This window comes from Podarcis cretensis (assembly GCF_951804945.1).
Source record: "Podarcis cretensis genome assembly, chromosome: 14".
NCBI lineage: Eukaryota > Metazoa > Chordata > Lepidosauria > Squamata > Lacertidae > Podarcis > Podarcis cretensis.
In genome coordinates, this window is record NC_137183.1 from 48,787,776 (window position 1) to 48,812,329 (window position 24,554).

Consider the following 24,554-nt stretch of genomic DNA (forward strand, 5'->3'; position numbering starts at 1 on the left):
TCCCCGAAGGAGGCTCTGAGCTGTGAGTGTGTCTCTCTAGCCATCCCAGACTTACACCTGCTGGAGGGAGGGGAGGATCTCTTGATGGAGCCCGCGTCCTTCCACACTTCTCCTCACCGCCATCTCCTGACACCCTCCCACAATGCCCCAGGCGGAGAGGCGAAGGTGACTATTGTATGGAACTCGCTGTGGCTTCTGCATTCCTTTATTCCCGTCGTGCTTCAGTGCTGTGCAGCTCAGCGGTGGTGTGATGGCGCCATTGTCCTCTCTCTGTGGCTTCGCAGCTAGAAACAGTTTGCGCTGCTGGCCTCGTGTCTTTCCTTGATCGTTCCCCCCAACTTCCTTCCGTCCATGACAGTTTTGCATACAACTTAGATGGGAAACGGAATTGGCTCCTGTTAAGGGGGCATGAATGGGAAGGGCAAGTCACTTTATCTCTGTGCGTTAAGCACAGGCAAAACAATATCTGTGGAAAGCATTAGAATTATCTTACATCAGGGGTCACCAACCTTTTTAGGCCTCTGGGCATATTTGTGTTTTTTAGGGCGTGCTATGGCAGACCCTCCAAGTGTCGCTATTTTCTAGGTTTCTGATTAACCCACTTTACCTGGAAGGTAAAGGTAAAGGGACCCCTGACCATTAGGTCCAGTCGTGGCCGACTCTGGGGTTGCGGCGCTCATCTTGCTTTATTGGCCAAGGAAGCCGATGTACAACTTCCGGGTCATGTGGCCAGCATGACTAAGCAGCTTCTGGCGAACCAGAGCAACACACGGAAATGCTGTTTACCTTCCCGCCAGAGCGGTACCTATTTACCTTCTTGCACTTTGATGTGCTTTCGAACTGCTAGGTTGGTAGGAGCAGGGACCGAGCAATGGGAGCTCACCCCGTCACAGGGATTCGAACCGCCGACCTTCTGATCGGCAAGTCCTAGGCTGTGTGGTTTAACCCACAGCGCCACCCACGACCCCTCCCTTTTCCTTAGGAGGTGCCTATTTTCAGCAGAGAAATAATGGAGGGTATGGAGTTGTGCAACCCCTGAGCCAATAATAATAATAGTAATAATAATTTATTATTTGTACCCCGCCCATCTGGCTGGGTTTCCCCAAACACTCTGGGAGGCTTCCAACAAAAGATTAAAAACACGATAAAACATCAGTCATTAAAAACTTCTCTAAACAGGGCTGCCTTCAGATGTCTTCTAAATGTCAGATAGTTGTTAATTTCCTTGACATATGATGGAAGGGTGTTCTGCAGGGCAGGTGCCACTACCGAGAAGGCCCTCTGCCTGGTTCCCTGTAACTTCACTTCTCGCAGTGAGGGAACTGCCAGAAGGTCCTCAGAGCTGGACCTCCGTGTCCGGGCAGAATGATGGGGGTGGAGACGCTCCTTCAGGTATACCGGACTAAGGCTGTTTAGGGCTTTCAAGGTCAGCACCAACACTTTGAATTGTGCTCGGAAACGTACTGGGTGCCAGTGTAGGTCTTTCAAGACCAGTGAAAGAGAAACAACGGCATATTTTGCTTTAAAGCTTCCCATAGTAATCATATTTTCTATGAAGTCAGTCTTACTGGGTTTTTTATGGGAATTAAATGTTTTCACCAAGCATGTTTTGAACTGCAGCCCGATTTTAATTTCTAGTATGTGATTTGATTAAAAAAAAAAAGAATTCACAGTGATTCAGTAAGGGAGGGACAGGATAGCAAGCTAGTCACTTGCCCCAACTCGCCGCCCTCCAGATCCCTGCTTTGCAAGCAGGGTGCACAGGCGATGGTCACCCCAAGGATCTAACAATCCAAAGGAGACAAGCTCCAAAACATTTGGCAACCATGGCTAATCTGCCTGTGACAGATCTCTCCCCTGTGACTCCCCCCTCCCAAAAAAAGCCATCCAAGCCAATAGCCATTACTAATTTTGCAGTAATGACTTCCATAATTTAATTATGCACTGTCCGAAGAGGTACTTCATTTTGTCTGCCCTGTACCTGTTGCCCATCAATGCTATTGGGCTCCCGTTAGTGGTTCTAGTAGGACAAAAAACATATTGCAATTTTATCAACCACCCGTACAGCCTAAATATTTCAGCCATTCCCTTTATGTAGGTTTGCTGCTTGCTCTAAGTATCATTTAAAAGGTTCGTCACCTCTTCTATATGATCTAGAACATGGGTAGGCAAACTAAGTGCCGGGGGCCGGATCCAGCCCAATTTCCTTCTAAATTCGGCCCACGGGCCGTCTGGGAATCAGCGTGTTTTTACATGAGTAGAAAGTGTCCTTTTCTTTAAAATGCATCTCTGGGTTATTTGTGGGGCCTGCCTGGTGTTTTTACATGAGTAGAATGTGTGCTTTTATTTAAAATGCATCTCTGGGTTATTTGTGAGACATAGGAATTCGTTCAATTTTTTTTCCAAAATATAATCCGGCCCCCCACAAGGTCTGAAGGACAGTGGACCGGCCCCCTGCTGAAAAAGTTTGCTGACCCCTGATCTAGAACCCCAATTCCTTGTCATAGGTAGTCATGCAGCAGCAGAAAGTGTGGAACCTCTTATGTACAAAATTCCATCCCTCTATTTCTCTCTCTTTCTCTCTCTCACACATGCACACACACACAGGAGCGACTCAAGGTTTTTGCAAACCCTCACGCAAGACACCTAAGTAGGGGTCCTCAATGCCAAGAAGAGCTTTTCTGTTCCCCAGAGAGAACCTGGCACCTGGTCCAAGGTTCTTCAGCCTCTTGGAAATGTTGGTTGACATTGCCCAGGCTTCAATAAGAGCTTGCTACCAGCTTACTTCATCTGTCAATCCACCCTCTCAAGCGATCTCCTAAGAACCTGGAGAGCAGCCAAGAAGTTGAGTGTTGGTTTGAATTAGATCTGGCACCAGGCAGCCCCTCCATCACCCATGAATAGCAAATAACCCATCTTGCCACCACTGGCACTGGCCCTTGGGTAGGGCATGAACCTACCAAATTCGCCCTTCCCAAAGCAATGCATGACCGGACCCACAACTCCACTTTGAAATTCTCACTTCTCTGAAATTTGCAGTGCAGTTCTCCAACCGAAGAACATGTACCAAAATAAAATAGCCTATATTAGTGGAAATATCTTACACAAATGCATTTTACAGAGGAACATTGCTTGGGGAAAAAATGATTTCTTAGGCACAGCTACATACAGAAATGTGTATATTAGGAGAAATTTGTGTGGTGCCTACGCATTTTCATGCAGTTAAAAAAAAGCATTGCAAATGTGTGCAGCAGTTAGGTGGGCAAAATTCAAGATTGGAAAAATGAGAAAATGGAACTGACAGATCCATTCATCTCTCTTGAGCTGTCTGTTCTTGCGACTTTCTCTCATCAAGACATACAGTTGGCAGGACCAAAAGAAAACCTTCTATTTCTCTCCTTTTAATGCCAGTCTATAACAGACACACATACACAATTTTTTGAGGAAGAGCAAAGAACGTTTGCTTTGAGGCAAGCCTCTCTCTGGTCTCCTTGAGCCTTGACCATCTGGAATGCAAGTCTTGATTAGCTGAGAGAGAGAGAGAGAGAGAGAGAGAGAGAGAGAGAGAATGGACAGGATATTGGCTGAGTGACAAGCAAAAATTGTCCTGAGACCACCAGAATGCTATGGACAGGCAACCAGGCAGAATCCCTGGGCAAACAGCTTATTAATTTTGAAGAGGAATCAGGGATGGAATTATCCTGTTAAGCCAAGAGAGATTTGAAAATCGGAAATAAGAACCTGCTTTTAGCGTGCAGAAAGAGGGGAGAGTTTATTTTAAAGCTTCTTTTAATTAAAAAAATAAATTATATTTTTTTTAAAAAAAATTACCCTGTGTCAGGGTAATAATCAAAGTGAATCTAAGAAAAGATAAAGCAGGTCAGAAGCACACCTTACATTTAAAGCACGTGGCTGCCCCCAAAGGATCCTGGGAACTATAGCTTGTCCCTCACAGAGCTACAGTTCCCAGGATCCTTAATGAATTACAGTTCCCAAGATTATTGGAGGGTAACCATATGCTTTAAACGTATAGCTGGGGTGTGATTTTAGCACTGCAATACTATATTTAATCTTTTAAAAATGGTCTTCATTAATCTTGTGGCAATGAGTTCCACAGCTCAGCAGCAGGTCACATGTTTTGCATGCAGAAATCCCCCGGTTATGTTCTCGACATCTCCTTTTTTAAAAAGTTGCTTGTAGCGGGGAAAACCCTTCTCTGCCTCAGACCCTAGGGAGCTATCAGTCAAGGGGGAGGGACACCAGGGATAGCCAATGCAGTGTCTTTCAGATGTTTTGGACTACAACTCCCATAATTCCTGACCATTGGCCAGCCTGGCTAGAGCTGATGGGGCTTGTTGTTAATATATGGATGACACCAGTTTGACTGTCCCTGAAATAGACATTATTGGGGTAGCTGGATACATGATCTGACTTAGTATAATAGAGTTTCCTATGTTTGTCACTAAATTATGAACTGTATGGATATCTTTAACCTTTTCTCTACCCTGAACCTATTGCCTATCCGTTTCATTGGATGGTGGCCTCTTGCTGCCGAAAGGGAAACTGCGAATAGTTTCCTCTGTGGTAGCAAAATAAACTACATAATTTGAGTATTTGCTGCCCTCAAATGGGACTCCATTAATACCTCACCTTGCCTTAAAGGCAGAGCCAGACTTCTCCCTCTCCCTCTCCCTCCTCTTTTCAGGCATTTGTCACATGGATCACATCCCCAAAATACATTTAAATCACATGCTTCTCCCTCCAAGAATCCTGGGAACTGTAGTTTGTTGAGGGTGCTGGGAATTATAGCTCGGTGAGGGGTAAACTACAGTTCCCAAGATTCTCTTAGGTAAACCATGGGCTTTGCATGTATGGTTTGGATGTGACCATGGAATTGTTAGGAGGGAACTAGTCACACCAGCTGTGAATTTGAGAGACAGAACAAATTTGCAGAGAAAGAACTGAAGATGATAAATGTGTTTTAATTCTCATTTCATAAATTCATAATCTTGTTTTTCGAGAACTGCCTTCACACAGCGGCTTACAAGCATATTCCCCCAATGTGACATCGAGCCATTAAAATATTTGCCTCACAACAATCCGCAGCTACCAAGAACCAATGCAAAAACATTCAAAAACGTACAAAGTCAAACCGCAACCTCATTTTGCATTAGTGTCTGCAGGACATAAGAGAAGAAGTGGGGATTCAAGGTCTGTTTAAAAATAGCGACGGATGGGCCTGCCCAGTCTCATGTGGAATTGAATTCCACGGCTTCTATTGCATTCCTGAGAGGAATGCAATGAAAACTGAGGATGGGATGGGCCTCCATCAACCGCTTGAAATGTTTGGGGAGCCCTTTTGAAGAGGCAGAAAGGAGTGATAGTAGACCTTTCAAAATGGTTGCCAGCAAGTCTCTCCTCCTGTTTCCCATGCCTGCTGCCACAATTACCATTTTTCTCTATGGGCAGAAAAGAGCAATAGTAGGCCTTTCAAAATGGCTGCCAGCAAGTCTCTCCTCCTGTTTCCCATGCCTGCTGCCGCAATTACCAATTTTCTCTATGGGCAGAAAAGAGCAATAGTAGGCCTTTCAAAATGGCTGCCAGCAAGTCTCTCCTCCTGTTTCCCATGCCTGCTGCCGCAATTACCATTTTTCTCTATGGGCAGAAAAGAGCAATAGTAGGCCTCTCAAAATGGCTGCCAGCAAGTCTCTCCTCCTGTTTCCCACCCCCACAGTCACAACTGTCCATTCTCTCTACAAGTGTGCCATCTTGCATCGCCGCATCTAGCTCCCGCCTTATTTATTCCGCTGTGGCTACGTCAGAGGCATGATTCTCGTAAAGAAGCGCAACCATCCAAAACCAAACACATGGTGCTGCTGTGGATGTCTGTTCTGTGGAAACGCTCTGTTTCGTGGCGTCCTCTGGCACTGTGGGGGAATCTGTTCTGTCGGGATTTCTGGGTGTGGGGGCGAAGGTGTCGGGTTTTCTTCTTCACGGGGTAAATTTGCTCTGTGGGAAAAGCATGGCAGACAATTCAGCTTATGGAGGGAGACGCCATATGGCAGGGTCTCTCCTCGGAGATTTGTGAAGCAAATGAGAACGGTATTTTCTCAGATAATGTGCATTCAGCATTTGGAACACTCCAGGGTGGGAGGAAATATCGATTTAGGGATATGTGGAACCTATTGAAATTGCTTTCTGGCAATTGCTTTCCTTTCAGAGGAAGGAACTGTTGCAGATGAGGCGGAACGATGAGGGGCTAAGCAAAAAGTTCACAGGGAAAGTGGACTTAGAGGGAGGATTTAGAAGAAAGCAAGGATAAGTCACTCCTTGCAGTGATTTTGGGAGGTCATGGGAAGGGGGGAAAGCAAAGAGCAAAGTCATTTGATGGATCAGGAGGCTCTGTGGGGTTTGAGGTTAAATGTGTGGCCTCATTTAAGAGACCTGGGAGGGAACTGAGGATCTGGGAGAGTATTTCAGGGTGAGGGGCAGCAAGGAATAAATGCTGGGGTCGTTTTGAAGATCTGGCAGAGGATCCTGAAGGGAGTTCCAGGCCTAAGGGTCAACAAGGGAAGATGAGCAGAGCATTTGAGACCGAATTTTTTCCCTGGGCCACACTTTCCGTATGAAAATCCGCTCCTGCCACACCAAATTTTTTTATTGATAAGGAATACATTGGAAAACGAAAAGAAACAACTGCTAGTAGTGTTAGACTTACAACATAGAGCACAACTACTTTATAATACGATTGTAGGTCACCCAGGAAACATAAAACAATGCTGCCACATAATCATACCCAAAATATGAACCAGCCTCTTGCATATGTACATTACATATGTATACAGACTCAACGAGAGGTGTGAGCTTGCTTCTGAAAGATCATCTCAATTATATTAGGTCTTATTTGAGACAAACTAACTCTCATCAACACAAAGAAGTCTTTCTGTTTTCTGCTCTTGATACTACTCTACACTACGGTGAACTATTTAAATACTTCTTTGTCCTTGAATCTTCCTATCACATTTGCCATCCTCTCCTGCCACACCATTGTGGCATGCTACAACCCTGGAGAACCACTGATTTAAGAGAACAAGAGACTCTCGGGTGGGTTGGTGGTGGTAGAGTTGGAGGAGAGAAGCTCGCGTAAATGGGGAATGGCAATGGGGAATGGCAATGGTGTGGGAGCAAGGCCATAGGAAGCTTTGCACCAGGTGTGGAGAAGCTTTGCCCCTCCAGATGTTTCTGGGCATCCATGCTCATAAGTCCCAGCAAGCATGGCCAATGTGTCAGGGGTGATGGCACTTGTAGTTCAGCAACATCTGGAAGAAGAAGAGTCTGAAATCAGGTGGCAATGAAAGAGAGGATGGGTCGGGAGGCAAATAATTTGGTATACGAGTATAGTTTGGAGAAGTCAGAGTGGGGAAATAAGAATAAGAATTTTATTTATACCCCGCCTTCCCTGGCCAGAGCCGGGCTCAGGGCAGCTAGCACCAGTAAAATTACAGTAAAATCATAATAGGGGGAAAAACCAATTTAAAATACAGGTTGAAATGCAATTTAAAATGCAGCTTCATTTTAAAAGTAGCCCATAGATCAAAACCATAAGGGGAGGGAAAACATAAGGGTCAGACTGAGTCCAAACCAAAGGCCAGGTGGAACAGCTCTGTCTTGCAGGCCCTGCGGAAAGATGTCAAGTCCCACAGGGCCCATGTCTCTTGTGACAGAGCATTCCACCAAGTCGGGGCCAGTACTGTAAAGGCCCTGGCCCTAGTTGCGACCAATCTAACAACCTTGCGACCTGGGACCTCCAAAATGTTGTCATTTGTGGACCTTAAGGTCCTCCGTGGGGCATAGCAGGAGAGGCAGTCCCATAGGTACATGGGTCCTAGACACGTACCTATGTAGGTCCCAGTTGTAGCAGTTCTGGGTGGGTTTCATGCTGGGTGTGTGCTGGGATAATCACACTGCAAGCAGTGTGATTGCGCCACCACACACCCAGTGTGAAACTCCCACCCACAACTGGCACCTTTGGGTCGTGTAGGATGCTACCTATGTAGAGTATCAAACTCAGCCCAGCTCGTCATGCAAATTCACTCATAGTCAGAGGAAGAGAGTTTCATCAGTGTCCAGGTTTGAGATCTAGGCTTTCTCAGTCTTCCCCCTCTCTCGCTGATCTCCAGGAAGCGGCTGCTGGTATTGGTGAACCCCAGAACCTCCTGACCGTCCGCAAGATCTCGGTGGCCAGGATGCACTCCTTACCCAACGACAGCTACATGTTCCGCCCCGTGGTGCCAGCCAAAAGCCCCTTCCCGCTCCATGAGGTGGAGTTAGAGGCCTATTCGTACAAGTCACCAAGAGGTATGGCATCTGTGGGGGCCCTTGGGCTTTTCGGAAAAGACCCATGTCATGTTCATAAAACACAACACTCTTACAAAACCACCAGAGTGGATTGTGGGGGGACTGTTCTATTCCTCCACTGAAAGGGATTGGACTACATTTCTATGATTCTATACTTTTGTCTTCTCTGGAGATTTACCCAGATCACCTACCACAGTGGGTACCGGGCAGACATAAAGGATTAAAAAGTGAAAGGAAGGGGTCGTCTACTTTCTCTGTTTTCAGATGTTTTGGCCTACATTTCTATCCTGTCCTTTATTCAAGGAGCAAGAGATCAGATACACAGGTGGTATAAATAGACCTTCAATGCTTAGGTGGAACAGAGGTGGTCTCCTAGGGTGCAAGCCATCAATTTGAATCCATAAGGCAGGTATGGCCAAACTTGGCCCTCCAGCTGTTTTGGGACTACAGTTCCCATCATCCCTGACCACTGGTCCTGTTAGCTAGGGATGATGGGAGTTGTAGTCCCAAAACAGCTGGAGGGCCAAGTTTGGCCATGCCTGCCATAAGGCAATAAGACAGAGGTGAGTAACCTGTGGTCTTCCAGATGTTGCTGAACTCAAACTCCCATCATCCCTGGCCACTGGCTGGGTGAGGCTGATGCGAGTTGGGGGTCCATCAACATCTGGAAGTTAGCAGAGCCACCAATGCACTCATTTAACATGTCACCAACCTCCCCTCACTTCCAGGTGCTAGAACAAACGGTAAGCAATGCTTGTTGTGATAGCTGTTGGAAACATCTCTTCTTGTGGGTTCCCCAGCTGACTGGCTTTGAGTTTTTGCAAATAGTTCCATCACTCAAAGCCTCTTGACTGAAACAACACCTTTTCTTTATCTTCTAGGGTCCATCACCTCTGTTCATTCCCAGCCTGTGGGGACTTGCTCTTCGCTGAGGGTCCCACGGGATGCCTTTCGTCCAACCACCCCACCCCCTCGCCAGGAAGGGGGAGGTTCATGGAAGCTTCTACCACCACGAGCTGCTCCACGATCTCCCAGTCTCAACAGGCTGCTCTGTAGACAGGTTGGAAACCTCAGCATTTAACGGTTCCCCTATAACTTGGCTAACAGTACCTCAGGAAAGGGAAAGGGGCAAAAGGGGCTGTCTCGTGTGTTCCGTTATCCCAGGTGTTCAGAGCTTTTGAGCCTCCAGATGTTCCTGAACTGTTGGCCATTCTTGCAGGGGCTGGTGGGAGCTGTAGTTCATAATAATAATAATAATAATAATAATAATAATAATAATAAATTTTATTTATATCCCGCCCTCCCCAGCCGAAGCCGGGCTCAGGGCGGCTAACAACAATAAAACAGTACAAAAATACAACACAACACATCACTCTAAAATCATTTCATTATAAAATTAATTCAAATCAAGCCACTGGCAACCATTGGGCCAGAGCTCCGTGAAGATTGCCAAGGGAGGTAGTCAGGCTGTGCCCTGGCCAAAGGCCTGGTGGAACAGCTCTGTCTTGCAGGCCCTGCTGAAAGATGTCAAGTCCTGCAGGGCCCTAGTCTCTTGTGACAAGAGTGTTCCACCAGATCGGAGCCACAGCCAAAAAAGCCCTGGCTCTAGTTGAGGCCAGCCTAACCTCTCTGTGGCTTGGGAACTTCAACATGTTTTTATTTGAAGACCGTAAATTTCTCTGTGGGACATACCAGGAGAGGCGGTCCCGTAGGTAGGAGGGTCCTAGGCCGTATAGGGCTTTAAAGGTTAAAACCAGCACCTTAAACCTGATCCTGTACTCCACCGGGAGCCAGTGCAGCTGGTATAGCACTGGGTGAATGTGATCTCGCAGTGAAGACCCCATAAGGAGTCTCGCTGCAGCATTCTGCACCCGCTGGAGTTTCTGGGTCAGTCTCAAGGGCAGCCCCACGTAGAGCGAGTTACAATAATCCAGTCTGGAGGTGACCGTCGTGTGGATCACAGTGGCTAGGTCAGGGCGAGAGAGGTAAGGAGCCAACTGCTTAGCTTGGCGGAGATGGAAAAATGCCACCTTTGTTATAGCTGCAATCTGCGCCTCCATGGAAAGGGAGGTGTCGAAGATTACACCCAAATTCTTAACGGACGGTGCTGGCACTAATTACGCCCCCGCAAGAGATGGGAGTTGCCCCCCCAATCCCATATCGTCCCGTCCCAGCCACAGGACCTCTGTCTTCAAAGGATTTAGCTTCAACCGGCTCCCACGTAACCATCCAGCCACAGCTTCCAAACATCTGGTCAGTGTGTCTGGGGCCGAGTCAGGATGGCCATCCATCAACAGATAGAGTTGGGTGTCATCAGCATACTGATGGCAACCCAGCCCAAAACTCCGGACAAGCTGGGCGAGGGGGCGCATAAAGATGTTGAAAAGCATCGGGGAGAGTATCGCACCCTGAGGTACTCCACACACCAAGGAGTGGCACGATGACAATTCCCCCCCAAGCGCCACCCTCTGTCCCCGACCAGAGAGAAACGAGTGCAGCCATTGAAGGACTGTGTCCTGGATCCCCACGTCGGCAAGGCAGTGGTCCAGGAGTTTGTGATCGACCATGTCGAAAGCTGCTGACAGATCTAGAAGAATCAGCAGCCCCGACCCGCCTCGATCCAGCTGTCTACGAAGATCATCTGTTAGGGCAACCAGAGCCGTCTCGGTCCCATGACCAGCGCGGAAGCCGGACTGGAATGGATCCAGAGCCAATGTTTCATCCAGAAACCCACCAAGCTGTTCAGCAACCGCTCTCTCAATCACCTTACCCAGGAACGGAAGATTCGAAACCGGGCGGTAATTGGATAGATCTAAAGGATCTAATGATGTTTTCTTTAAGAGCAGGCGCACCACTGCCTCCTTCAGTTCCCCTGGGAATGTCCCCGTGCCAAGGGACAAATTGATGATATCCCCCAGGAGGGCCCACACCTCGTCTGGACACGCTCTAATCAGGCAAGACGGGCACAGGTCGAGAGAACAGGTGGTGGGCTTTCCAGCTTGGAGGAGTCTGTCCACATCTGGTCCAATACTGGACCTGAGGACAGTCAAGGGGCCTCCAGTTCCTTTATTGTATCCAAATTGGCAGGGAGGTCATGGCGGAGCAACAACACCTCCGCAAAAAAGCTCGCAAATGCCTCACAGCTGTGTGTCAAATTGTTATTTAAATTTGGCTGTCCCTCAAGGGACATTAAAGACCTAATTATACTAAATAATTGCGCCGGGCGAGAGCTAGCGGATGCAATGAAGGCCAAGAAATAAGACTTCTTAGCAGCCTTCACCGCCATCTCGTAGGTTTTCATAAAAGCCCTATAAGATGTTCTTGAGGCTCCGTCACGGGCACCCTGCCATACTCACTCTAGCCGTCTGAGGTCCCACTTCATTTTCCGAAGCTCCTCGGTAAACCAGGGAGCCCGGTTTCTACAGGGTCGCAGAGGGCGCTTAGGTGCAATCTCATCCATGGCTGCCAGGAGCTGGATATTCCAGCCCTCAACAAGCTCAATCAATGAGTCGCCAGGGGGAGCAAGGTGCCACAAGGCTTGGCAGAATCTATCAGGGTCCATCAGCCTCTGCGGGCGAGCCCAAATCGGCTTGCCACCTAAGCAGGGTGGGGGTGGAAAGTCAATCCTGGCTTTCAGAGCGTAGTATCAGACCATGGCACCTTCATCGAAGGAGACATGATCACATCTATACCTACGCCAAAGATCAAATCCAGCGTGTGGCCTGCTTGATGTGTGGGGCCCGAAACAAACTGGGAGAGCCCTAGTGTCGCCATGGAAGACACCAGGTCCAGAGCCTGTGAGGAGGGAGTGGCATCAGCATGGATGTTGAAGTCCCCCAATACCAATAGGTTAGGGAACTCGAAGGCCCAGCCAGCCACCGCCTCCAGTAGGCCTGATAGGGTGGCTGCTGGTGCGCTAGGTGGCTAGTACACCAGCCAGACAGCCAAGCTCTCCTCGGAGCCCCACACTAGGCCAACACATTCAATGCCGGGGATCGATGGCGATGGTAGAGCCCTGAAAGGACAATCTTCCCGGAGTAATAATGCAACCCCTCCCCCCCGGCCCACAGTCCGCGCCCGGGGGCGACATCTCTCGTAAGGTAACTGTTTCCCCTTCGCGCACCCAGGTCTCCGTCACACAAGCCAGGTCGACCCCCTGCGAGGTAAAGAAATCTCGCAGGGTGGCGGTTTTGTTGCCTATAGACCTGGCATTGCACAGCACCAGTGACGGAGGTGAGTAATCCTTGCTCACCCTACCCTCGTCCCTCGGGATGAGGCGCAGATTGGAAGGGGTACGAGCATATCCATATCTTGATCCATATCTCGATCCATAAACATCTAGAAGCACCCAAAGTTCCCTACACCTGCATTTTCCCATTCTCCAGGCTTCTCGAGTCATCTCTCATTCTCCATTCTGTATTATACCTACTTTTCTCATCACCTATAGGAGGTGACCCAAGTAAGGCAGGCACAACTGGCTTGGAGAAGGACTGGACATCTCCTCAAGAAACAAGCTTCACATCTTTGCTTTCTCCCCAGAAACCATCACTACTACCAAAATATCTGTCTGCATTCACTCCACTCACCAACTCCCCCACCCCACAAACTGCCCGTAGACCTTGCCAACACCACACCAATCCCCTTAGGCCCTTGGAAGGCAAATGAGGCCTACTCTCTCCAAAGGCCCATCAAGACTATGTTGCTGAAGGCTTCCCCACACCTGAAATTGGTCCTGACTAGGGCAGAGCGATATATCAATATGTCGCCACAAACCAGTTTGAAACCCATGCTGTGATATCGGTTTCATAAATTTTGACCTGGCGATATATTGTGAATCATGGTGTGTGTGTGTGTGTGTGCTATGCAAAAATCACGATGCGGGGAAAACTGTGAAGCAATCCGATGCCTCTACATAGCTCCATCCTAATTTCAGACATTGCGATATACAGTGGTGCCCCGCAAGACGAACGCCTCGCAAGACGGAAAACCCGCTAGACAAAAGGGTTTTCCGTTTTGGAGGTGCTTTGCAAAACAAATTTCCTATGGGCTTGCTTCGCAAGACGAAAATGTCTTGCGAGTTCCTGCAGGGGTTTTTTTCCTCCCCCCCCCCCTTTCTAAGCTGCTAAGCCGCTTATCTGTTTATCCGCTAAGCCGATAAGCCTCTAAAAGCCGCTAATAGCACTAATAGCGCAAATCCGCTAAGCTGTCAATGGGCTTGCTTCGCAACACGAAAAAACCGCTAGACGAAGAGACTCGCGGAACGGATTCTTTTCGTCTTGCGAGGCACCACTGTATCGGTATATCATGATGTTTAGGTGGTGGTATATCACAATGTTGAAAACCAGATCTCACCCAGCCGTAGCCCTGACATAATAACTAAAAATAAGCACTGCTGGGTCAGGTCAATGACCTATCTGGTCAAGTATTCTGATCTCACTACAACTAACCAGGTCCCTATGGGAAACAGGACCTGGGTGTGACAGCAAATTCCCAGTTGTGATTTCTAGGAATAGTTGTGCAGAGGCATGCTGCCTCTGCCAGTAGAGGGAAAGCTTAGCCATCATGGCTAATAGGCTAACTAATAGCCCAATCTCCAATGAATGTGTCTAAGCTTATTTCACAGGTGCCCAAGATGGTGGCCATCATTCCATCTTGTGGGACCAAATTCTGTAGTTGTACTTTATTTCATCCATCCTGAATCTTCCAACATTCAGCTCCATCGGACGTCCCCGCTAAGTTCTAGTATTATGAGAGAAGGGGAGAACTGCCGTGTATATATCTGATTGCGTTCTTTATACTGAAATGCCAGTTTCCTCTCTGTTCGCCTTCTCTTTGTGTATTGCAGGAGGCCATTCAGAGGGACTCATTGGAAGGTCCAAATGCAGATTCTAAAGCTGAACCCTGCGAGAACCTCCCACCAAAGATGCTGTCCCAGAGCATCCTGGGCCCGCCTCTGCTTCACCCTGCCCCCACATCTCTACCTGGGACACCTCCCCTTCCCCATGCATCACCCCACAGGCCCTCGAGCGTCTGCACCCGCAAACACACTTTCAGCCAGCACACTATCCCGCGCAGGCCGTCCAGCTGCAACAGCAACCCAGACAGCTCGCTCTTCGAATCTTCAGACCTGGCCGATGAAGAGGTCAGCCACATCAACAGTTCCGCGAGGGACTGGCGGGGGCAGCCGGACGGCAGCGACCCCGCCGACTCCCCTTTCGCCTCTCCCGCCCCGTCCCCCGTCCCCCTCAAGAACTGCAGCACAACCAGTTTAGGCGGCAACAGCAAAGAGAAAGACTTGAAGAAGTTTTACAGCGTTGACACGCGAGGGTTCTTGGCCAAGCCAACTTGGGCGGACGACCAAAGACGGCACTCCATCGAGATCTGCCCGTTTGTCGACGACGGGGACCGCAGCTTCGCGGAGTCGTCGGAGGAGAAGAGGAAGCTCCCTCTCCACATCCAGCCAGAGTCCGAGTACATCCACGGCGTCCGGCGGAAAAAGAAGATGAGCCCGCCTTGCATTTCTATAGATCCTCCCGTGGAGGAAGAAAGCAACACGTCCACACGTACCAAAGCATCCGAGAACAGTCTGCTGAGGAGGAGGACCCCGTCGTGTGAATCCACCGCCTACAGGGACTCCTTAGACCTTGCGGACAACCAGCCCGGAGATCCGGGTTCCAAGGCAGAGCGCCGGGGCCCACCCGCCTGCCGCGGAGAACATTTAACCATCCCAAACTTCTCCTTCGAGCAGTCCGAGGCTGGCTCCACCGCAGGGGCCCTCCCAGACTGCCTCTTGGATTGCGGCCAAGCCACGCCTGCCTCTGCGGACTCCCGGCCCGGCGACGACAGCGCAGCTCTGGAACTGCAAAAGATGGGCCACTCGCAAGCGCAGCTCAGCAACCCCGAGCAAAGCCAAGAGGTTCTTGGTGGGACTAGGAGCCCCCTCCTCCGGAAGCACGGACTGGTCCCTGCGATCACAGCAACAGAGGAAGAGGTGGACGAACCAGTATAGCTTCCAAGGGGGGAGGTCGAGAGTGAACTTAAAAGGGCTTTGCCACACAAGTGGCTTCGAAGTGGAAAAAAAGATTGAAAAGCCGCGAGTCCGTGGCCGACGCTTATCCCAAAACACTTGTCATTTCTCTTTAAGCGCTGTGAAGGTTTTTGTTGTAGTTGTTTTAAAAAAAAAAATCAAAGAGAAGCAGCAACAAGGTTCAGGGTAAGGAAAGGAGATTTCTTTCTTTTTCCTTTCCTAGCGGCACACGGAGTGGCTTTTCCAATTTTTCTTTTCCTCCCCCCTCCCCCTCCCCAACCACCCCCACCTCCCTGCGTGGCCTCGATCACATTGATTTGGGTTTCGAGCCTTTGTTTTATCTTTTTTAAAGGGGAAAAAAATAGGATTTAAAGAAACAAACCTTTTTTGACTTTTTTTCGAAACGGCACCTTTTATTATTGCACGGGAAGTTGTCACGGGAAGTGAAAGTGCCCAGGAGATGCAAGTTGTATATTGTCTGTATATCAGCAGTTATTATAAATAGAAAATAATGTATTTGAGAAATAAAAAAGAAAAACACACATACACACACGAAACACAACACAACGTAAACATTCACGTGAAAACTCTTCTCTTCCTAATGCACATATTTTTATAGCGAACACTGGACCTGATCCAGCTACAGTTAGTCGCATTTAAGTCCCATTGAAGCCTCTTGTGGCTTCCAGTGGAACTCGCAGATCCAACCCTATGAATGTTTACTCCAAAGTTAGACACCGTGGCCCTGATCCGACTAAAGTCAGCCCCAGTTAACTCCCGCTGAAACTGGCTACCTTGCTCCCCATCGTTTTAAGCGTGACTGTCTGCATTAGAACCACTTGCAGTGCAATCCTATGCATGCCTACTCATAAGTAAGCCCCACCGAGTTCAGTGGGACTTACTCCCAGGTAAGTGTGTATAGAATCCGCAGCCTTTGTGAGGTTCGATTGGAGTTATTTCCTAGTAAAGTGCATTGAGAACTGCTGCTTCTGTTGCCATAAACTTTAGCTGGATTGGGAGCCTGTTTATCCTCTCACCCTATAGCAGATAATCTTTTCTTTTCTTTTGCATTAACATAAGATTCTCAACTGGGTGGTGTATTGTTTGATTCTCAGTGGAAGCTTCATTACAGTGCTTAGGGTTCTCTCATTTTTGCCCCAAATATACCTCTCCCTTTTTCTCTTCTCCACTTTCCCTAACCAGCCATTTTTGGGGCTTGAGCTACTAGCTAACATTTTGGTATGTCTCTAACAGTTCCACTTTTTGCTTTTTCATTATTATTTTTTTAAAATTTGGTGTCCTTGCTACAGGAAATGATGAAAACCAAAATAACTACTGAATTGTAGCCAGTGCAATAACAATAAGTTATTCATTCTTCTTGTGGGTACAGAATCTGTCCTTTTTTTATTATTTTACATCTATTTCAAGTGATGAATTTTCTTGGTTTTTTGTTTTTGTTTTTTAATTTTCTTTCTCCTCCCCTCCCCCCCCCCCGTCTGTTTTCTTATGGAATTCAGGTTAAATGTTGCAATAATCTGAACTTTAAACGTGCACAACGAGGGCTGAACGTAATGAAAGTGATTTCCGAAGTTGACAGGAAAAAACAAAAAACAAATAAATAGTAAATTATTTAAGGATTGGGGCTGTTTTTTTTTTTTTTCTTCCTTCACTGGACTCAGGAGTAAATGAATAACATCCAGAATCAATCTCAGGTGAAGAAAGGAAAATCATGGGGGCAGTTTCATGGAACCCTCACCAAGGGCTTTTTTTTATTTCTGTTGTGAACTCTGACAAGAAAAATGTTATGCAAATTTCTGGGGAATATTTTCTAGGGGTCGCCAACCTTTTGGGGGCACATCTGGAGTTCTGAAAAAGTGCCACGGTTGCCAGTCACAAAATGGCGGGTGTGGAGGTGCAAGGTGACACAAAATGGCTGCCGTGCAGTGTGGCATTCCACAAAAATGGTTGACACATTTAAAGGAGAAGAAAAAGAGGCAGGACCTCACAACTGTTCAGGCATAAGCCTTCATCAATGGGGAAGGGACACCTACATCCGCCGCCGCCATGCTCTTTGTGCTTCTATTTTCAGAAGAGAGGAGAGAAATCCAGACATCCCATAAAACTTGCTCAATGTAGGAGAGGCTGAGCCAGCACAAACAGGAACTGAGCAGGGGTACCTCTTTTATGGGCACCATAGGAGCATAGCTGTCAACTTTTCCATTTTCTTGTGAGGAATCCTATTCGGAATAAGGGAATTTCCCTTAAAAAAAGGAAAACATTGACAGCTATGCATAGGAGGCACTGGTGGGCACCATGTTGGCAACACCCATTTTCCTATGAATGGGAAGCAGCCCAATGTAAGCAGTACGAACTGGCTAGCACCTGTGCCATCAGCAGCGGTTCCCCTCCTTCTCAATCTGTGGTTTTTAAATATTTGTTGTTTCTAAAGTAATTGTGATCGTTTTTGTGGAACATAACAAACCGCAGATATGACCACACAAAATTGTTTTGGTTACAAGCTAGCCTGAAGCAAAGCACTGTACAGACATAATGTGATGCCTGTAACACGGTGGGCGCTCTGCTGTTGTGCATTTGGAGACTCAAGGACCCTACGCCTCGTTTCTCACCCCACTTTCAATGAGCACCCATGTAGCCCCTCCACATAGGAGCTTGAGAGACTGGAGCATATAAAAGATGCTGTCCCTTGTTTATGAAAGAGAAGAAGGAAAACCAAAATCTCCCCAAACCTATCCCTTTTCTGACATGCCACTGACAGCCCTCTATCTCTGTGTACGATGATCCAAGAGCGCCCTCTCCCAGACATGATTCATCCAGGTCTCTGTTAGTGGCACTGATTCAGCTTTCCGGTGATATTTGTGAAGGGTTAAAGAAAGGGCCGATATGGGCCCAGATCGTATGTAACGAGAAGCCAAGCCAGTGTGAACGGGCAGAAGCACAGTTCTCTGGTGTGACAATGGTTTAAAATTTGCCCTTCCCAAGCTTCCAAAAACCTATAGGATACATGTTGATGTGTGGGGTACTAGCAATTTGGAGGGGTGTGTGTGATTAATAAGGAAAATGGTGCCCAGTTGACATGTTAGAAAGGTCCAGTTAAGTCCAGTCACAGATGACTCTGAGATTGCGGCACTCATCTAGCTTTCAGGCCAAGGGAGCCAGCATTTTGTCCACAGACAGTTTTTCCGGGTAATGTGGCCAGTAGGACTAAGCTGCTTCTGGAGCAGCGGAACACTGAAACCAGAGCAGCGCACGGAAACGCCGTTTACCTTCCCGCCAGAGCAGTACCTATTTATCTACTTGCACTTTTTTTGGCGTGCTTTCATACTGCTATGTTGACAGGAGCTGGGACAGAGAAACGGGAGCTCACCCTGTTGCAGGCATTCGAACCGCCGACCTTCTGATTAGCAAGCCCAAGAGGCTCAGTGGTTTAGACCACAGCACCACCTGCGTCCCTGGTAGCTGACACATTAAATAATATTTTAAAAAAACAACAACAACAGGAGATTCTACTCACAAATCAATTATGCCACGTCTAGTTTGGTCCTCAGATGACATTCCTTATGATTGTGTTGTAAGCAAACACTTTGCATCCTTTGTAGCTCAAAATGGCTTTGAGAAGCAAGATGGTTATCAGTAATATATTCAGGGGTTGCAAGAACGTCTGCCCAAGAACGTGCTGACATTTTGAATCTGCTGGATTATGCAGCGGAAAAGGGCAATAAGGACGCTTGCAAGGGGACATTTCAGGGATGCTTGGTTCGTCTGGGAGGCCCCTCCAGACGCTGTTGGATTCCAAATCCCATCAGTCCCAGCCAGCATGGTCAGTGGTCAAAGACAATGGGAACTGTAGTCCAGCAACATTTAGAGTGCCACAAATCCCACCCCGCCCCCCGCAACATTTCTAACAGCAGTACAGTGGTACTTCGGGTTACATACGCTTCAGGTTACTATGCTTCAGGTTACAGACTCTGTTAAGCCAGAAATAGTGCTTCAGGTTAAGAACTTTGCTTCAGGATGAGAACAGAAATTGTGCTCTGGTGGCGCGGCAGCAGCGGGAGGCCCCATTAGCTAAAGTGGTGCTTCAGGTTAAGAACAGTTTCAGGTTAAGAACAGACCTCCAGAACGAATTAAGTACTTAACCTGAGGTACCACTGTAGTGAACAGATAGTGGATTAAACCCAGAGTCTTGGCCAACCAATCTACGACTATATCCAGCAATGCAACCCTGAATGTACAGAGCCTCTGTGTACAGATGCAGTCTACCTGAGTACCAGATCATGCCAAGGTGAAGCAAGAGACAGGGCACAAGCTGGAAGCTCTTCAGAGGCCCTGGCTGGCCACTGTTGCAAACTGAAAGAGGGACCTCGTGGATTTTGGCTTGATCCAGTAAAGGCAGTTCTCACCTTCTTGTCTCCTACATCAAGTCAACGCAGCTGCTGTCAGCAATGCTTTTCAGCAGGGCAAGGGGCGACACAAGGGGGACACCCCAGAAGCAAGGGGCCAGCGGGGACTCCCAGAGCAGCAGTTGCAAATCAGGACCAGCTTCCCCACCAGAGCGTAGTGGGGGGGAGGAGTCCCAGGTGTCAGAGCCCACACATGCACCACCAGCGAGAGAAGATGAGTCAGGGTGGACCACGCCTCCATCAGAGAGCGAGTTAACGGTTAAGAGGAAAGTTGCAGGCTGGGCGCGCGCGCCAAGTTCAAAGGTACAGGCGAGCGGCACAGAAGGTAGCCCGGATAGGGAACCAGGTCCTAAAGCCCGCCGGAAGGAGGGGCAAGAATCGTCAGGGTCAGCGTCAGAGGAATCCAGGAAGGATGAGACCCTAGCGGGCAGGAGGGCCCAGAGGAGAAAGGAATTTAGGAAGAGGTGGAGCAAAGCGAGAGTCTTAAACTGGTGTGGAGGGGGAGGAGACTCAGACAGGACTTCGCCGGTCTAAGGTCGGGACGTAGAGCTGCACGCTGCGGCTTTGAAATGGAGACTGAATCTCAATAAAGACTTTTGTACATAACTACAGCCTAGCGTTGGTCCTCTGTGAGCTGGGACCTGGAGGCAGCTCTGACAAGCGGGTTTTCACTTATCTTAAAATCAATGATAGGCCCATAGTTCCATTCCTTGTCTACATGTCTTTCCTGAAAGGCACTGAGGCAATGTTGAAGGTTTCAGACATGTGTGTTGGGTGGGGGTTAAGAAGCTAATCCTTGTCTCATTTGACCAGGTGACTATGGCACCTTCCAGGAGCTAAAACCAAGAAAGACAGAGAGATCAAAAGTTTTGCTGCATGGAATGAACTGTAAAGGAAAGGCCTGAGGGCCACACTTGCCTTTGGACAACCCTCTGGGGGCCACATAAGCACCACCACCCCAAACAGGCCACATCCACACCTTAAAGCCCTACTACATCACTGTAAACAGCCATGGCTTCCCCCATGGGAACTGCAGTTTATTAAGGGTGGCGAGAGGTATTTGGAGACCCCTGTTCCCTTCACAGAGCTACGGTTCCAAGAGTGGTTTATCCATCAATCCCCAGGGGAGAACTGCATGGCTTAGTTATATGTTGGAAGTGTGTGAGACTCCTAATTTCAGGGTTGTGGGTTCAAGCCCCACACAGGGCAAAATATTTCTGCATTACAGACGGGTTGGATTAGATGACCCTTCTAACTCTATGATTGCAGTGGTACCTCGAGTTAAGAACTTAATTCGTTCTGGAGGTCTGTTCTTAACCTGAAACTGTTCTTAACCTGAAGCACCACTTTAGCTAATGGGGCCTCCTGCTGCTGCAGCCGCTGCGCCGCTGGCGTGCAATTTCTGTTCTCATCCTGAAGCAAAGTTCTTAACCTGAGGTAATATTTCTGGGTTAGCGGAGTCTGTAATCTGAAGCGTCTGTAACCTGAAGCGTCTGTAACCCGAGGTGCCACTATAGGATTGTGGGATTTACATAGGCATCTGGTTGGACACTGTGGGAAGATGATGCTGGAGCAAAATGAGTTTGGGGCCTGCTCCAGCAGAAATCTTCTTCTGTTCAAATGTGCCTGTGTGTTAGAGGCTGGAAGAGCTGGGGGCTAACACTATTATGAACCTATTCCTGATATTTATTCATAGAACCATAGAAGGGACCCTGAGGATCATCTAGCCCAATAATATTTATTATAACATATCCCACCTTTCCGAAGGGACGCGGGTGGCGCTGTGGTCTAAACCACTGAGCCTAGCGCTTGATGATTGGAAGGTCGGCGGTTTGAATCCCCTCCACGGGGTGAGCTCCCATTGCTCGGTCCCTGCTCCTACCAACCTAGCAGTTCGATAGCACATCAGTGTGCAAGTAGATAAATAGGTACCTCTCCGGCGGGAAGGTAAACGGCATTTCCGTGCACTGCTCTGGTTTCACCAGAAACAGCTTATTCATGCTGGCCACATGACCCAGAAAAACTGTCTGCGGACAAACGCCGACTCCCTCGGCCAATAAAGCAAGATGAGCACCACAACCCCAGAGTCTGGGCTTAACGGTCAGGGGTCCCTTTACCTTTACCTTTTTAATCCCACCTTTCCACCAAGGAACCCCCCATTTTAACCCTCACAACATCCCTGACAGGTAGGTTAGGCTAAAGAAGATTGACAGGCTCGAAGTCACATGAGTGAGCTTCAGCTCTTCTCTTTAACCTGCTGCAAAACTGTTTCAGAAGAACGACGTTTTCACAAAATGCTCCGAAGGATATTCTCCCCCTCCTCTTTTTTAAAGAGCCCTGATGAAGGCCTCTGAGAGAGAGAAAAAGCAGACATCTCTGAGTCATTAAGACACATCCCTGCCTTAAAAGCTTTGCCGGGACAGGTTTAATGGATGAAGCTTTATTTAATTATTCATCCTAAAACCTTTGTGCAAATATTAGGCACGTTTCGAGATTAAAGGCTGCTTCTAATTGAATTACGGTTTTGCCCATGTTTGTGTGGGAGGCTTGTGTTTTCCACTTAACCAAAAGAAATGGGGGGGGGAGGGATTTTTAGTCAACACAATCAGAAATTTAGCCTGTGCAAAGTGACTCCAAACTGCTGTGGTTCTGCTTGTAGGCTCACCTGGCTTCTCTTTGGCCACTGTGAGGACAGCATGCTGGACTAGATGGATCATGGGCCTGATCCAGGGTTCTTCTCATGTTCTTACAAGGACTGTTCTTTTATCAAGTTCCAGAACTGTTGTTTTTCTGTCCACCTGCGCCCTCCTCCTAAAAGATGAATTGGATGTCCCTGAAACAGCACCATCCACCTGTCGAAAGCTCCTTGCTTTTGAAGTCAGGATGAGTCATTAATTAACAGCGAGGACAGACAGCTCATCCGATCTTCAGATCCTACTGTTCCAAAGAGAGGCCAGAGCAGACAAATACCTCTCTCTCTCTTTATTTAACAGAAAGAATTAGGATGAATCGTGTTCACTTCCTCCCCAGAGAAGGCTTTGATTTATTCCTGTATGCAAGGCAGCATAGCACATAAACTAAGGATAGAGCAAAGGACCTAAGGACCTCTTCCAGATGTTTCAGACTCCAGCTCCCATCAGTCCCAGCCAGTGTAACCAATCATGAGGGATGATGGGAGTTGTAGTCCAACAACACCTTAAAGGTAAAGGGACCCCTGACCATTAGGTCCAGTCGTGACCAACTCTGGGATTGCGGTGCTCATCTTGCTTTATTGGCCGAGGGAGCCGGCATACAGCTTCTGGGTCATGTGGCCAGCATGACTAAGTCGCTTTTGGCGAACCAGAGCAGCGCACGGAAATGCCATTTACCTTCCCGCCAGAGCAGTACCTATTTATCTACTTGCAGTGGTGTGCTTTTGAACTGCTAGGTTGGCAGGAGCAAGGACCAAGCAACGGGAGCTCACCCCATCGCGGGGATTCAAACTGCCGGCAAGTCCTAGGCTCTGTGGTTTAACCCACAGCGCCACCCACGTCCCTTAACAACACCTTAGACTCGTAGAATTGGGCCCCCAACATCAAGGGAGTGGCAAAGCTTATAAACTAGGGCTCTTCACAGATGATGGTCGTGACGCCAGACCCCAGAAGCACAGAGATCACCCTAACCAAAGAACTCAACACATTTACAATGGGGTCGGGCCTACAGGTGATTTTTGCAAAATCCGAGGGTATGTGTTTCATCACATATACCCATCAAGTCCAAAAAGAATTCAGCAACATCACACAGATTAAAAAAACTTTGCTGCACCAAATACAGATACTTAAGGGTACAAATAACCAGAAACCTGAACTATACCTCCACAACTAGAATTGTAGAGTTAGAAGGGACCTGGAAGAACATCTAGTCCCACCCCCATCGTTCTACCAGGACACTGAGGTCCAGTGCCGAGGGCCTTCTGGTGGTTCCCTCGCTGCGAAAAGCCAAGTTACAGGGAACCAGGCAGAGGGCCTTCTTGGTAGTGGCACCCGCCCTGTGGAACTCCCTCCCACCAGATGTCAAAGAGAAAAACAACAAACAGACTTTTAAAAAACATCTGAAGGCAGCTCTGTTTAGGGAAGATTTTAATGTTTTATCGTGTTTTTGATATTCTGTTGGGAGTTACCCAGATTGGCTGGGGAGGCCCGGCCAGATGGGCAGGGTATAAATAATAAATTTATTATTGTTGTTGTTATTGTTATTGTTATTATTTAATAACGGGGATCGAACCTTGGCATTATCAGCATCATGCTCTGAGTGAGCTATCCATGCTGCTGACTAGGGGCAGAGTTTAGCAACATGGGAAGCTGCCTTATACATTCAATCAGGCCACTAGTCTATTTAGCACAGGGCTGTCTACACTGGCTGGCAGCAGTTCTCTGGGCTGTCCAGCAGCTGAGTCTTACCTGGTTCTACATGAGAGTGAACCTGGAACCTTCTGCATCCAGAACAGGTGCTCTGCCGCTCACCTACGGTCAGTGTAAAGAGACAGAAGAAAGTTTTCAGCATTGGCCAAAAAGAATTACACCATTTTTAGGTCACAAACATGGAGCGGGAACTGGGTCACGATTGAACCAGCTCCCTGTGGATTCTTTCTTTTGAGCTTTCCCCATTTTAAGATTTAAAACAAAAAACCTGGTCCCACTCCAGGTTTTTATTACAAGCGTAATGGTATGAAATGAAGCTAATTAGATGTTGCTCACAGGGGACCAAAG

The 24,554-nt window shown here is 48.0% G+C and overlaps 1 protein-coding gene and 1 long non-coding RNA gene across 4 annotated transcripts in view; one reads left to right on the top strand and one right to left on the bottom strand.

Annotated features, from left to right (window-relative positions):
• Positions 1 to 17,023, top strand: part of CACNA1H (calcium voltage-gated channel subunit alpha1 H) — a 382,159-nt gene extending 365,136 nt beyond the window's left edge. For 2 of the 3 annotated variants that reach the window (XM_079953635.1, XM_079953636.1), the window contains exons 33-36: positions 10 to 165; positions 8,181 to 8,358; positions 9,240 to 9,418; positions 14,204 to 17,023. In XM_079953635.1, the coding sequence (XP_079809761.1) occupies positions 10 to 165; positions 8,181 to 8,358; positions 9,240 to 9,418; positions 14,204 to 15,367 (1,677 nt within the window). In that variant the 3' untranslated portion in view covers positions 15,368 to 17,023. The remainder of the gene's footprint in view (positions 1 to 9; positions 166 to 8,180; positions 8,359 to 9,239; positions 9,419 to 14,203) is intronic. The other variant, XM_079953637.1, reaches the window with a different exon arrangement.
• A 3,563-nt stretch (positions 17,024 to 20,586) lies between these two features.
• LOC307203373 lies at positions 20,587 to 24,310 on the bottom strand. Its single transcript, XR_013833203.1, has 3 exons — positions 24,246 to 24,310; positions 22,472 to 22,617; positions 20,587 to 20,642 (listed from the first exon to the last, which is right to left on the bottom strand). It is a non-coding gene; the product is annotated as an uncharacterized lncRNA (long non-coding RNA).
• Positions 24,311 to 24,554: the final 244 nt, after the last annotated feature.